This window comes from Mytilus galloprovincialis, chromosome 3 (genome assembly GCF_965363235.1).
Source record: "Mytilus galloprovincialis chromosome 3, xbMytGall1.hap1.1, whole genome shotgun sequence".
Classification (NCBI taxonomy): Eukaryota; Metazoa; Mollusca; class Bivalvia; order Mytilida; family Mytilidae; genus Mytilus; species Mytilus galloprovincialis.
Window position 1 is genome coordinate 49,252,638 of NC_134840.1, and position 16,581 is coordinate 49,269,218.

Consider the following 16,581-nt stretch of genomic DNA (forward strand, 5'->3'; position numbering starts at 1 on the left):
GATTAGTTACCCGAGCGATAGTGAGGGCTAAAATAACACAAATATAATGCATGCCCATGTTAAAACTACAATAAAGTATAGCTTGCATCAATTATTTCGATTCTGATTAGGACAATGAAGGTAATTTCTATGTCCGATGTGTATAAGTGTAGAACATTTATGTAGGCTATTCAATGAACCTCCCTTCTTTGTTTGTAACCAAGTAAACAACTGGCAATGTGATTTTTCAGAGGGAGGAGTTTTGAACAGGCAGCATGAACTGTTGTCGTATCTAGGTCAAATATGTCAATTTCGAATTGCAACACATTAGGAATAGATTACCTTAACTGTACTTGGCAAAACTTTTAGGAATTGTTGGTCCTCAATGCTCTTCAACTGTGTACTCTATTTGGCCTTTTAAACATTTTTTTATCCGAGAGTCAGTGATGAGTCGATGCCCCCTGCTGGTGAATATTTATTCTTAAATGTATCAAAATCCAAGATAGCAGCATTTTTAGGGTGACATGAACTATCATTGAAGTGGTTATATGACAAAAACTTCAAGAGCTATGAATCAATCAAATTAAGCTCATCACTCAAGAAATTTTTACGGTAGCAATCATGAGCTGATTGGCCGTTATGACAAAAGTGTGTCAGAAATCATATCTGATAGTCTTCCTCAGTCATATTAACCTTCCATCATTACCGAACTGAACAAGGAAATAACACGACGGGTGCCGTATACGGTGCAGGAAATGCTTACCCTTCCGGAGCACCTGATTTCACTCCCGGTTTTTAGTGGAGTTCGTGTTTTTCTTAATAATTATTTATAACTGTTGATGTAAATGTCCTTTGGTTTTGTGAGTCTTTGTTTACTCCTTGGTTTTGATTGTTATTGTCTTTAATTGGTTAAAATACAAAAGGTTTTCTTTTCCAGGAATAGTTTACCCTTGAGGTATTTGGGGAAAAAAAATCAAAATTTATTTTATTCAATGCTCTTCAACTTCGTATTTCATTTGTCATTGTAAACATTTTTATTCGAGCGTATCTAATTGGTTGCTTTTAAACAGTGTCTGGCGTACAACATTATTATTGATGAAATTTTTGTTAGACAAAACTAGGAAAATATCTATAATACTAAAATTACGAGGTCCTATTTGTCAGCCGTCATCACGTAAAAACGACGAATCAAAGAATTCAACTTTATATATAACTAATATAGTACAATGGTGTAGATTAAAAATTACACCACTCCAGGCCCTTTTGTTTTCCACGTAATTAATATTGCCAATAATTAAGAAGTTCCGGGTTGAGTCTGATACCGATACCAATGGTATATTCACCTGTTACCTATTACCTTATTTGTACGTTCCGCATCTGACAGGCGCACCACCAAACGGTGTATTCAGGATTAATATGCTATATACACGGGTCATATTCACAGGGTTGACACTACTAGATTGTCAAATTGTAACCTATTGTATCATTTTAATCAGTAAAACTTTCTAAGATAACAATACGAATACTAAAAATCTGGACTAAAATAAGGCGTATAGGTACAGTTTTCAATTTGTTAGCGGGCATGACGTAAAACAGCGAATCAAAGAATTCAATTTTATAACTAATATAGGACAATGGTGTTGATTAAAAAATATTCCATTCCAGGACCTTTTGTTTTCCAACTAATTAATACTACCAATAATTGATAAGTTCCAGTTCGACGGATTCAAACAGAAAGATTTGAAAGCAGAGAAAACTGCGTATCTTATAATCGGCATGACTTTATCAGATGACAATACTAATATCATATAAGGCTTGCGCATAGTTATATACTTTAATTCAGTCACGGACCCGCGATATCACGGGTGTGTTCTAGTTTCAACTGAAAACTTAACCATGTGTCCAAGTTTGTAGCTATCTGCAAAGCCAACAAATTTGCAAAACATAGCTTAATTCCAAAAAATAAGTTTATCGTACATCTACAATAATCATGATAATAGGAAAATATATGGACATGCAAAGAAATAGTAAGATCTTATTTTCTGTTTAACATCTAACATTTAAGCAGTTGGTTCCACATTCGCAATCCTTTCCCTATCAGTTGACGATTGGCGAAGTCGTCTGTTTCTATGAAAACGCAATATTCCAAGAGCAACTTGCAACAGAAAGAGTAAACAAGCAGTCCAACAAGCAATCTGAAATATAATAACGAGCTGATAACTTTTTCTCCGGAACAATCAATGCGACATGATGATGAAGGTAGAAATTAACAAAAACGTTTCTGAGGAAAAGTTCTCTCACAAAGTTGTGTAAACTTTAACTACAATACCGAAAACGAAATTTCAATGTTGTTGTTAATGCCGGGTTAATACATATTATTCCGTTTGTACAGATACGGAGGTCTTCAGATTAGAATCTATTACAAACATGATCATATGATCGTTCTAATTGTCATTTCTCAGCAGCAACATACTCTCTGTCCAAGTTTATGGCGTCTACTCAATTATTACGTTAAGCTTGTGCATGTTCACACTATAAGTATACGAACTTCATTAACAGGGGACTACATGTCTTAGATATTTAGATTACAGAACACCGGTTATAGTCTGACGGACATATTTTAACTAAGTGTTGATCCACCATTTTCTACATTAGAAAATGATTGTACTAAGTCGGGAATAGGACAGTTGTTGTACATTTGTTTGGTGTGTTTGAACTTTTGATTTTGCCATTTGCTTAGGGACTTTTTGTTTAGAATTCTCCTCAAGGTTCGGTATTGTTGTTATTTTACTCTTTCGCGTGCATATCAGGAAATGCCTACACTGTCGAAGCACTTGCCGACACATCCGGTATTGCTTTTTTTAAGTTCAAATAATTCTTCTTTTCAAACCTTGATATGTTTTTTCTTAATCGATTTATGAGATTTGAACATCGGAAAGCTACTGTTGTGTAAATGATGAACATGATTCGTATCAAAAATAAATTGCATTGTCTCCTTGGGGACTCAAACAGAATACCTCTTTGACACAAGGCAGCGTTCTAAACCTACTGAGTATATCTGTTACAGTGAATTTGTATAATCAGGGATTATGTAGAATCCCTGATTTTTCAGGGAATATGTAGAATCACTAAAATTGTTAGTAATTATATATAATCCCTGAAAATGACCAGTGATTTTACATAATCACTGAACATTTTTATAATTATTCTACAAATTCCCTAATATGATTTCAGGGATTATGAATAATTTAATGATCCTTTGTTTGATAAAAAAAAATAATATAGACAAATTATATATTTTTTCTTTCATGTTTCTTGCCAGATGAAATCATTTTGCTTTTAAACCATGACAGAGAATGATCGAAAAGATAAAACTTACACAGGGTAGCGATAGCTTTACATGTATTGTTTGTTTATTAATCAGTTAGGAGTCTACTGCGTCAAAATTATCTCCCCATTACGCCAGTTCATTTTCACAATCGTAGAAATTGAAGCCATTGTAGGGATGACGCGCTACCAATATTGCTCTTGGAAACTGATAAATTTATCCACATTGCACCATTACGATCCTTATATGCCAGTTGTATTTTAAAAGACAAATGTATCAACTAGCTAATGAGCATCAGTTAATAATCTTGTCTGCATTGATTCAACTTAAAACTATTGTCTGATCGGTTGTCAGGTGGAATTTTCGAAAATTCATAAACATTTAAAAAAATTCTAATTAAATACTTCGTGGAAGGGCAAACTAGATTTTTTTAGTGTATGAAGACTATAAACCCTAGTAATCACACACAAAAAAGTAGAATTTTTAGAAGATATGCATTTTCATCATCCAACTTGAAAGACTGTCGTCAAGTACTTTCAGTAAAAAAAATAGCTATTCGAACACATCTTCTCTGTTTTTGTGACTCATTAGATAGGTATTTCACTTGACCCATATATTTCATCTTTTAGTGAACTGTGATTTTTTTGTGTTATAAAGTCAACCTGTAGCTTTAATATAAAAAAATGGTAGAATCTGAAGCGAGACGATGTATGAAATATTCTTACTTTGGACGATATCAAGACAAAATACTCAACTCAAACACGCCCTAACATAAAAAGGTGCACTCGATTTTCTCTTTTCGATACAATTGTTACCCATTTTTTGGAATTTTTTCTTCAGTCACATAATGGAAGGGCAGACAGGAAAATTATTGAACTAATAGATTGATATGTTTTCCGTCCTAGGTAATTTTTTTCATGAAAATCGGAGGTTATGCATTTTCTTCATCCAACTTGAAAGATACCCATGTCGTGGACTTGATATCTAATTGTTCTGCTTAACTATGTACTAGATAAATTGAAAATTTATGCAAATAGTGTTTTTAAAATAAAACACCTCGTAATTGAGAAAAAAAATGAAATTTTGTTTGTTTCTATTAACTTTTAAAATTTTTGTCACTATAGTAAACAATACAGTAAACATTTATCGCCTTCTCTGACAAAGAGCTTCGATTCTTTTGTTCTATTTCAACCTGGTTTCCAACTGTAATAGCCAACGTCAAATGGATATTCATGCTCTATTTGTAAATCCACAAAGCATGTTATTTGTGATACATGTAAAGCAAATGGCGAACAAGATTATGGAACATCTGTTTTGTGTTGGTTTTTTTTGTTCAAATGAACAAGAAATTCAGACTGTGAGAACTTAGACATCTAAATGTATAAAAAAATAAGCAGAGCTTAGGATTGACAAGTAGAACAAAATTTTAGAGGAAGCTTACATTTGGTGTAATATTCTCATGGCAATTCACAGGGTAAAAAAGGAAAGGGAAACCCAAAAAACATAACGGCAATTGTTTAACAAGTCTGAAAAAGGATATCGCCTGGCCACAAAACATGGTATCTTTCTTGTTCGGACCAGTTCAGGAATGCAAATTATCATATTATTTATTTTTTTTTTTTTGGGGGGGGGGTTACTGTCTGATGTTTTTACTTACCACTTTATTTCGCTTGGGCGTGTCGTTCAAATCGGATTCGATATGTGAATGAAAAGGTTTGTAAAATGTGGATATTGTGGTAAAACAGATGTGAAGCATATTACTTTAATATATATTGTGTTTCACATTTGAATACAGTGAGTCTAACATTTTAAAAAATTGGGGTTATCATTTTGATATATTGTACTTCACATTTTACAATTTATGTTACTTTATAATGATGTGGGTTTTTTTTTATTTCATAGAATAAAGTATTTTACTTTTATTCATTTTCTTTATAAATAAAACTATTTCTTCATTTCAGATTTTATGTAGAATCCCTGACGTTTTTTCTAGTGATTATACATAATCCCTATAAATTTAGTGATTATATATAATCCATAAACAAATTAGTGATTCTACATAATCCCTAAAAATTTCAGGGATTCTACATAATCACTGATTATACAAATTCACTGTAACATATCTACTGAGGGGAAACAATACCATCATATTTTTCAAAACCTAATGAGTATATCTTTGCATTTACACTAATGGATCTTTACCAGTTTGTTCTTATGTTGGGATGTTACATCACTGTCTAAGTCTAAGGAGCAGGATTGAGATCTCACAAACATATTTAACTTTGTTACATTCTATATGAACCTGTCCCATGTAAGCATCCTTTAATTTGTTGTTGTCTCTCATATTTGTATTACTTTTATTGTTTAATTATAAATCAAGACGTCTGATTTAATTTTTAATTTTTTTACATTGTGTCATGTCGGAGTGTGGGTTCTGCTCATTGCTGAAAGTCGTATATCGACCTAAAAGTGTCATTTGGACTCTAATGTATATTTTTGTTATTGACAGTAAAATATACAATGCCCACATTTATTTATTTGTATATCGAATGAAATACTATAATAGTTTACCTTGCAGCCAAGTACTCACCTGTGCAACAGTCAGTAGTCTAGCATAGTTTCCAGGTGTAAATTTTGTTGAAGTTTTTTTGTCAGTAAACTGAATGATTTTTCCATCACCACACCTTCAAATATGAAATCAATAGTAATAGCGTTTGTATCAGTATTTAAAATCGAAGCACTTTCGTGATACTCTTGATAAAAATAGTATACAAGAAAATACTTCCTGCAGTTAGACAACTATTGTTTAAATAACAGCTACACAAATTAATTAAAGTATGCTTTTTAAACTGCTCCCATATCGGACAAACGATGATGTGATGGTTTTTTATGTGACAGTTTATTTTGGGATTCTTTTTTGCGGTCGGCATTCAAAGTACGTCGATAACTTAGATACAACTGTTTGGATTTACAAAAATTAAGTGTTGGGTGTAAATTGCAAGATATAAACAACATATGTACACTGTCAGAAATAGAAATGATATGTGTACTCGCTACGTAACAGGTGAAAACGTCTGCGAACCTCCCTTTTCGTCCTATTTCTAAAGCTGGTAGAAATCAAATTTTATTTTTCCGACAAAGTACATATATTTTAAAGCTATGATATTTTCTAAATTCGAAAAGTCGTTTCTGGTATGTATTGGGAAATACAATTTGATTTGTGTAGACCAAACGCACATCTGTCGCGCCAAGGTACAAGCCTGGCATCTTTGACGAGTTTTACAACCACTGGATAAATACTACTGTATGTGGACGTTTATTTCCCGAGAGTGGTCAAGTTGGGTATTGAGTCATTATTCCTTATTCCATATTCGTTACTTATTCCTTATTCGTTACCTATTCGTTACTTATTCCTTTCGTTACCTATTCGTTAATTATTCCTTATTCGTTACCTATTCGATAATTATTCCTTATTCCTTATTCCTTACCTGAGCAATGCTTATCCCATCTTCTTTACTTGTTATGTATTCGATTTTTAATTTATTTCCCCCTTTTTAATTCTTCATATTCTTATCTCTGGTAAATTATCGGTTTTTCATTTAAAACAAATTCACGGACCAACGACATTATATATTTATTCATCCATTATTTTAACACGAAATATCATTGATACTTTCATATCTACTGTGGATTCATTATTATTCGTTGTATACCAATTTTCGTGGATATCGTGGGTACCTGGAAACCACGAATTTAAATATTCAACGAATTGCAAATTTTCTAAAGGAATATATCCATACTTTGTCAAAACCACGAAATTAAATATCCACGAATATGCAAGTTTTCCTCAAACCACGAAAATTGGTACCCACGAAAATAAATGAATCCACAGTATACATTATTTACTATTTATAATATGTTGAATTGTTTGGAAGATTGACTGTCTGTTTATCTCTAGATTTTGGATGTCAAAGTCTTATTTGGTATAATTTTAAGAGAGAAAATGCCAATATGACGTTCCTCATTAAAAGACTCATATATTTGATGAGTTTTGAACAACATTCTAGTACTCCATTATATATGCTAATAGTTATCAAAGGTACCAGGATTATAATTTAGTACGCCAGACGTGCGTTTCGTCTACATACGACTCATCAGTGACTCTCATATCAAAATATTTATAAAGCCAAACAATTACAAAGTTGAAGAGCATTGAGGATCCAAAATTCCAAAACGTTGTGCCAAATACGGCTAAGGAAATCTATGCCTGGAATAAGAAAATCCTTTGTTTTTCGAAAAATTTAAACTTTTGTTAACAGGAAATTTATAAAAAAAAATGACCACATTATTGATATTCATGTCAACACCGAAGTGTTGACTACTGGGCTGGTGATACCCTTGGGGACGAAACGTCCACCAGCAGTGGCATCGACCCAGTGGTGTAAATAGTTATCAAAGGTACCAGGATTATAATTTAGTACGCTAAACAGGAAAAACATTTAAAAGTATCTCTAGCAAAATATTTTTCATTTCAATTTTTAAATAAATAAAATGAGAAGACATGAACCTACGTCTTTATATTAGAGTATTCTTCCAGCTTATCACAGAATAATTTATAACCAACACTTATCATGCATGCACTGATCAATACCATCACGGAAATAGCAGAATTTATCAACATAGATGGCATAACCCACATTTCTGACCTACAAAACAAAGAAGAAAAAAGTGTATGTTAATGTATTGCTAGATTTTACACATTCAGAAGCTTCACGGCTTCTGAAGGGTAACATCGACATTTTTCAGTCAAATGTCATCAGATTAAATGACCCAATGTATAGTCGAATAGAATAACATTGATTTTACAATATGATGTTCCGGCTATCTAAACATTCTCGAACGCAGGACAAAACTTTTTTTTTCAAATTTCAACAATAAAAAGTCAAATTACAAAAAAAAAACGGAAAATTCAAAACGGAAAGTCCCTTATCAAATGGCAAAATCAAAACCTCATACACATCAAACGAAAGGATTACAACTGTTTTATTCCTGACTTGATACAAACATTTCCTTATGTAGAAAATGGTGGATAAAACCTGGTTTTATAGTTAGATAAACCCTCACTTGTATGACAGTCGCATCAAATTCCATTATCTTGACAACGATGTGTGAACAAAACAAACACTCAGATATAATAGGTCAAAATGTCAAAAATAGGGGAACAGTAATCATCATTGTGTTATAATCTTAATCCCAAAACAATAAATATGTAGCAAAGAAGCACAAAATGGCATATAATTAAGTATATAATCAAATATTAATGACAAGAATACACAAATTCACCATAGTACAATAACACAATGACGTGATGTATAAGTACAGAGTTACGTCATTTATGTATCAGAAAAACATTAAAAATCATATAGACAAAGCACATAGCAAAAATGAAAGGCAAGCATACAAACATGTTTTACAATGGCACAATAACGAAAGTTTAAATACAGAGCCACGCTATATGTATCGAAGTAACATCAAAGGGCATACAGACAAAGCACATCAGCAAAAATGAAAGACAAGAATACAAAACCATCATAAACAATAACATAATAACAGGATGTACAAGTACCACAAGAATCTTAATTTATAATAACAAACAAATATTTAACAAAGAAGCACAAAAAGGGCATATATCAAATTAAACAACCTCATTCATTGATTTTATTTTCTTATTTTTGAACTCTATTTATGTGCGTTAAATCCACCCTTAAACAGTTGAAAGGTTTTAAGTACTGGGACCGAATGGTTAGGTAAACATTAACTCTGACGTAGAATTGCGCGTTTGACGTCAGAATGTCAACGTCACACAGGTACAGATATAAAATTATTTTGAATTTTTTCCCCAATAAAATAGATAAATAGATACTTTTTTGTCGTGCCTGGGTTTTTTATAGGTTGCACTTTGTAAATACAGCTGTTTCACGAACCAAGCCTCGTATAGGGAGATATATAATATTCATATGTAATTAATTTTGTTTACGTACTGGTTCCTAGATATGATATCTATATTTCGTCTATTAGAGACATAACTTGTGAATGTTACCAGTTAATATACATATGCATAGCGGTCAAATCGAGAAAAAAAAAGTCAAGAAAGGAGTAGTACAGAATTTTTATCTACATCTACATAATATTTCTTAACTTCAATATGTTGAAGATTACAAGAAGGCACATACTAGGGAAACAAATTTAAAATCAAAACATATTTACAATACTTTAAAAATATTTTTTTTGAATTTTTGGTATATAATTAAAACATGACACGATTTATTAATACGTATGTGGTTTTGCACCAGACTTAAATGCTTCTAAGTCTGGGCTACTTGGTATGGTAAGGAATTCCACAACCTTTTTGTTTTGGGAAAAAAATTATTTAAATGATAATTTGTGGGAGAGAACGGCTGTATGACTTTGTTCTTTTGATGGTATTAAGTATTTATTGACTGGTATGGAAACTTATTGATGTTGAATTTTATATAGCATGGTAACTGTAGTGTTGGCAAGCTTAGATGTTCAAGCATGGCTGTTACACTACTTTGGTAGCTGTATTGAATCATTTCAATTTTATGTATTTGTTGGTTCTGCCAGGGGTCCCAGACGACACTACAGTATTCTATTTTTGGTCTGACATATGTTTTATAAGCGAGTTCTCTTGTTTTTATGCTGTTGGTTTTGACGTTTCTTTTAATAAATATCAGTGATGCATTTGCTTTATTTGTGATGTTATTTATATGAGAGTTCCATGTCAGATAGTTTAGTGATAGAAATGCCAAGATATTTTGCTTTGTCTGTGGATTTTAAAATATGATCATGTAGTGTGTATTTATAAATAATTGATTTATGTTTTCGTGTTATGTGGATGATTTCACATTTGTCTTGGTTAAAGGACATAAGCCATTCTTGTTCCCATTGTTCCAATGTATGTAGGTCTGATTGAAGGGTGTGACAGTCAGTTAGTGATGATATTGTTAAATATACAACAGTGTCATCTGCAAAGAGGCGAACATTACTTTTGAGGTTGTCTGACATGTCATTTATTTAAATTAAGAACAGACATGGGCGTAGAACAGAGAGCCTTGAGGAACGCCTGACAGTACGGGACAGCTATTTGATTTGTGACTGTCAACTACCACTTTTTGAGATCTATGTGATAACCATGCCTCTATCCAATCTGATGTTTTGCTATTTATTGCCATGCGTTTCAGTTTTAGGATAAGTCTTTGATGGTCCATTTTATCAAACGCTTTTGAAAAGTCCATGACAACTCCGTCAGTTTGTTTATCCTTTGCCATATAATCAAGTATTTGTTGTGTGAATGTTAAAAGCTGTGTTTCGCAGCTAACTTTTTTCTAAAACCATGCTGCAGTGGGTATTGTAAATCATGATTTTCTAGATGTTTTATTATGGATGATACGATTATGTGGTCTAATGATTTACTAAGAATGCATTTTAGAGAGATGGGCATGTAATTTTCAGGTTTAGATTTTGCTCCTTTTTTAAAACTGGTATAACCATGGCCTCTCTCCAGTCGTTTGTATAGTATAGGTGAGATTTCTAGATGAACTTCTTTTAGAAAATGAGGTGATATTTTGTCTGGACCAATTGCTTTAGATGGGTTTGATTTTTTAAGTAATTTAGATATGCCTTCTTGGGTGATATTTATTTGCTTCATTTCAAATTTGTGTGTTGTTGATTTTAATGATTCTAGTTCACAAATGTGAGATAGTTTCAAAGGTTTAAGTTTGGTAAATGCTGAGTGAAACTGGTGGTTTAGTGTTCAGCCTAATCTTGAGTGATTTGTTTTTGTAATACCATTTACCTTTAGTGGTGATACACACATCTTTTCACTTTTCTGTTTTTTTATGAATGACCAAAATTTCTTGCTTGGTTTACTATGGTACTTGGTGTTTTAAGGATCTGTGCTTTTTGATAGTATCTGATTTATTCTCCGTTTTCGTTGCCTTTATTTTCTTATGTATTCTGTCTCTTTTTCTTATTAGTCTCTTAATTTCTGGTGTTAGCCAAGGAATATATTTTATTTTTGATCAGTGTCCACTTTTCTTCTGCGGTGTTATTAGTTAGTGTTAGAAAAAGGATTCATCTTGGATTTTTTTTTTACTTCTGTGCGTATTTTGTCCAAGTCTGCTTTTTTGTATTGACTTAATTTTCTTGGTGTCTTCATTTTCTACCCATTGTGATGTTCATTTCGTGAAGACAATGTCATGGTCTGATGTCCCGAGACTTGGTAGTGTTTTTATGTTTTGTACGAGTGAAGACTGGTTTAGGTAAAACAAGTCTAGTGTGTTTTCATTTCTTTTTGGTATAAGTACAACCTGTTCAAGATTATGGTCATTCATGATATCAAAAATGTTGTTATATGTATTTGTAAATTTAGTTTGGTTTCAGTTCTTGTTCAACCCAGTCATATTTAGGGAGGTTGAAATCTCCAAGTTGCCAGATATTACTTTGTGTTGGTATTCTCTGTCATGATTTGCTTAGTTTGGTTAGTGTTTTAGTCAAAGTTAGTGGTTTATGATAAGCCCCAATGTAGATAGATTTGACTCCAATTATATCTACTTTTGCCCATAGTAGTTCACAATTTGTGTCTAGTTCTGGTTGTTCTGATGACAAGATATCAACTGATATTGCTAAAAAGTGAATTTAAGTGTAAGTTTAAACTCTTAGAAGTTTGGGGCATATAACATCGAAAATATGTCGCACAGCCCTATACTTTGACCTTTAAAAATATAGTAGTGCTTATGAACTTTCCATTTTAGGATATATATTTTTTCAAAACTTCATAATAAAAGTGGTACAGTGTTATCCGTAAAAGGAGTTCCTATAGGAAATTGCATGTCGACATTTACAGAAGTGCAACCTATAGGTGACTACGTATACGGTATGGGTATTTCTTAATTGTTGAAGACAGTCACCACGGTTACCTATATTTCCTTAAATTCGCTTTATAAACTCAGATAGTTGTCCTACTTTGCATATACAAATTGAGATAATTTTTTTTATAATCTCGAGTCACGTCTGAATAACTAATACAGTTAGTACATACCCAATATTTTGGTTTGCTGTAGATTTTCGAACTGCATATGCGTTATAACTACCGAGTGCCAGTCCATAAAATATGCATGCAAACACACTCATATAGACGGGGAAATTACAATTCACCTTGCTGCTTGACGTCATCATAAATTTATAGTTACCATCACCTTTCTCGAAGTCTGCATATAGTATGCACATTCCTTCAAAACTATTCTGAAAGAAAAAGTTTTCGGTGAGAATGCAACAAAACTAAAAATGTCTTTTAAACAGTACTAATAGAGTCATATTTACATTCCACGGGGACATCCGGACGGTTTGATTTGTATCATGACACAATTACGACTGTAAATGTGGAAACTGAACCAAGTAAGAATTTGGAAAAAAAAATAGATTTTTTTCTGAAGTTTACTTGTTCCGTTTGAATTACAATGGAATAGTCGCTCGTATAAGTTCGTCGAGTCTCATGGATACTCCCTTTCCCCCCTAAACCCCTCCCTTAGAGTCATGAATAATGTTTTATATTATACTATAAATAGTTCGAGTAGTTGTATTTTCTACTGAGAATCTGAATTATGTTTTCTTTATCGATTATTTATATCTATGTCATAAAAAACAAAGCATGTTCAGTCGTACTGTTTATACCGGGATTCCACTAAAATATATAAACTTAAAAAATACCGAATTCTTTAGATAAATAGAATGGTGCCGGTGCAATAACTATTTGATGGATTGATCTGTAAATACTCATTCTAATACAACAACGTTTGTAACGTTCATTTTGATTGGATAACGTCACTTATTTACATGGCATCAATTGACAATTGATGCTATGGGACGTACGCACGTGAAGTAACATGATGTCCGTCCGTGTCCAGTTATTTATATATATATATATATATTTATGTTGTGTTTTTCCCGCTTAAATGATTTAATGTCTTTTGTGAATACATTAAAAAAATGTTACTGGTTTTATTAAACGTCATTATTTGTTCGTAAAAAATGAAGACAAAAATCAAAAGTAGAATATTAGATACTAGTAACTTAATACTTACATAACTCACCGTACTTTTATTTGATTTGCAGACAAAAATTACATTTTTTTTTTATTATTTCCAAATAACATAGACGATACGCAGGTTTAGCGTACAAAATTTTAATCCTGGTATCTATTATGAGTTTATGCAGTATAACGCTATAAAAGCAGGTTTAATCCACCATTTTCTACATAAGAAAATCCCTGTATCAAGTCAGAAATATGACAGTTGTTATCCAATCGATTGATGAGTTTGAGCTTTTGATTTTGCCATTTGCTTATGGACTTTCCGTTTTGAATTTCCCTAGGAGTCTTTTGACAATCAAAAACAAATCGAAAAAAGAAGAATTCAGTTCTTAATTGCATTTATTCAAGTATAGTTACTTCTTTGCTAAGGGAATGGGGAAAAAATGAAAACAGCATGTAAAATAATTACATGTGTCTTAAGAGTTTTTTCTTGATTTACTTTAATCAGTATGATTTACTTTCATCAGGATGATTTACTTTCATCAGGATGTTTTTCTTTCATCAGGAACAATCAAAGCCGAATAGTTGAAAGCTGATGATGTATTTAAGAACCAACGCAATTAAAGAGCAATGTGACCACTAAGGACATAGAAATAACCAAGGAAAGTACATGCTGTATAGGTTTAATTTGGAATAATTGAAGTACACTATTCGAAGTGTTGGCAACTTAAAAAACTGAGACCTACGAACATATCTTACAAATATATTATTTATATTTTTAGTTTAACATCATATTGACCCGCTTGATATTAACCAAAAAAAAATCAAAATGCGTTTAACAATTAACTAAAAGTCTCCGTTCTAAAACTTTTTTCATATTTGCATACAGAAAGTTTTAATTTTATTATTTAGAAGACAGAATATGCAAAAATGTTGACGCCTTGTAAAATTTAAAAAAAAACGTCATTGGTCTTTCATAGTGATTTGGCAGAAACACCGTACGAATATTTGACGACCTGGCAAAAAGACAGACCAGATAATATGGTTTCGACTGATCAATATACAATATATATATATAGTGTTTAACTTTTTTTATAAATATGTATCAAAGCTATCAAATTTTAAAGAAGTAGATTTTTTTTCCTTAAAATCTTTTCGTTCTAGTTAGCCGCCTCAATGATAAGACTTGCATTGATATTTGCCTTTATCTTTCGTTGTATTTTATGTGGAGCATGATCTGCTTACCCTTCCGGAGTACCTGATATCGCCCTCTGTTTGTAGTGGGGTTCGTATTGCTCAGTGATTGGTTTTCTATCTTTTGTTTTATGTCTGTTTGTTTTTTTATTAATTTTTAACTCTGGCGTTGTCAGTGTATTTTCGAATTATGAGTTCGTCTCCCTTTTTGACATTTTTATAGGAACGAATGGCCCCTGCTTGCATGCTGACCTTTTCGTATTTTCATATGAATCGGAGCTCCTTCAGACACTTGTGAAAAACAAGAAGATCAAAGAAGCCAGGTCATTTAATTTTCTCATTTAGATTTATTGATGGTGTTTTTCCATTAACAATCTGAACTTTTCCGATTGGGTTCCAATTTTGAAATTATTAATTTCCTCCGCCTTGGTAGCACTATACAAACTTCACCTGTATCTGGGATATACATTTCCCAACTTATTCGGTATTCAAGAGCATGCAACAACTACTCAGACTTTGGAAAACGTCACAAGTGTCTGATCAGAAATTTGAACAAGAGGTATGGCAAAGAACATATCTTCCCTTTTCTATAAAAGTTCATAGGAAGGTACCAAGACCTTGTTGATAAATATTCGTTATCATCTTCACAACTAATACACGATGGTCTTGAAGTATATATTCTGTGTACTGACGTTGTTTGTCATCTTGATAGCGTTTTAAAGCATTCTTTTATATGTCTTTATGAATATCACGTTTAACTTAATACATCCCGTCATTGCGTTATTGTTCTATGATTATTTTTTTTATTCTTGTCTTATATTTTTGCTAATATGCTTTGCCTACATGCCTTTTTGTGTTTCTTTGTATATATGACGTGGCTCTTATCTTATATATCCGTCATTGTGTAAATGCTCTATGATAATTTTGGTATTCTTGTCTTTCGTTTTTGCTGATGTGCTTTGTCTGTATGTTTTTTTGTGTTTCTTTGTTACAAATGACGTGGCTCTGTACTTATACATCCCGCCATTGTGTTATTGTGCCATGATAAAGATTTGTTTATATATTTGTTTGTATTATAGTGATTAAGATAATAAAACAATGTTGACTGTTGTACCCATATTTATGATATTTTTACCAATTATGTCTGTTTGTTTTGTTCACACATCGTTATCAATATAACGGAATTTTCTGCGATTGTCCTACAAGTGAGAGGTTTAGCTAGCTTTTCTTCATAAGAAAATGCCTGTACCAAGTCAGGAATATGACAGTTGTTGTCCATTCGTTTGATGTGTTTTATCCATTGAGTTTGCCATTTGATTAAATTTTCCTCGGAGTTCAGTATTTTTGTGACTTTACTTTTTAAACAGTGTCCAAAATACAAAACAAAATTTTCGCAATAATAATAATTCGTTTGTTAAATTGCATTACAGTATGTATTCATAAATAAACATACAACGAAGAAAAATAATTGGGGAAATATGAACACATAAGAATCTCGATGTGAATATGATAGTATTGATTATAACACGAAATTATACATGACTTCACGTTTGGCAAATACCTACCGTGGTAACACCGACTGGAATAGATATAGCAAATCCACATATAAATATACAAAAATAAAGTATAGTTTGTACAAGCAACTGTAGATCAACAACAGCCATTATAAGCAGGAACTAAATAAACTACACATACAATAAGGTTTACATTTAAAAATACAACATGTTAATTTTAGTTTTTTACCCTTCTGTAAACAAATACAAAAGACCATGCATAATCAATGTCTAAAGAAATGATCTTTAAGTATTTTTCCATACTAAAATTTAAGAACCTGTTATGAACCATATAATAATGAAAATAATGGATTTTTCTATTATTGGACGATAAAAAAACATACTGAAGGTTAAAAGGTTTGTTTATCATCTTTTTCATCTGTATATGAATTATTTTCTGTCAATTTAATGGTTCA

General features: G+C 32.0%; 1 protein-coding gene across 1 annotated transcript; it reads right to left on the bottom strand.

Moving 5' to 3' along the window:
* Positions 1-1,928: 1,928 nt before the first annotated feature.
* On the bottom strand, positions 1,929-16,480 carry LOC143068208 (transmembrane protein 179B-like). Its single transcript, XM_076242081.1, has 5 exons — positions 16,178-16,480; positions 12,429-12,631; positions 7,879-8,013; positions 5,898-5,991; positions 1,929-2,174 (listed from the first exon to the last, which is right to left on the bottom strand). The coding sequence occupies exons 1-5, from the start codon at positions 16,274-16,276 to the stop codon at positions 2,040-2,042; spliced, it is 666 nt and encodes a 221-aa protein (XP_076098196.1). The 5' UTR covers positions 16,277-16,480; the 3' UTR covers positions 1,929-2,039.
* Positions 16,481-16,581: the final 101 nt, after the last annotated feature.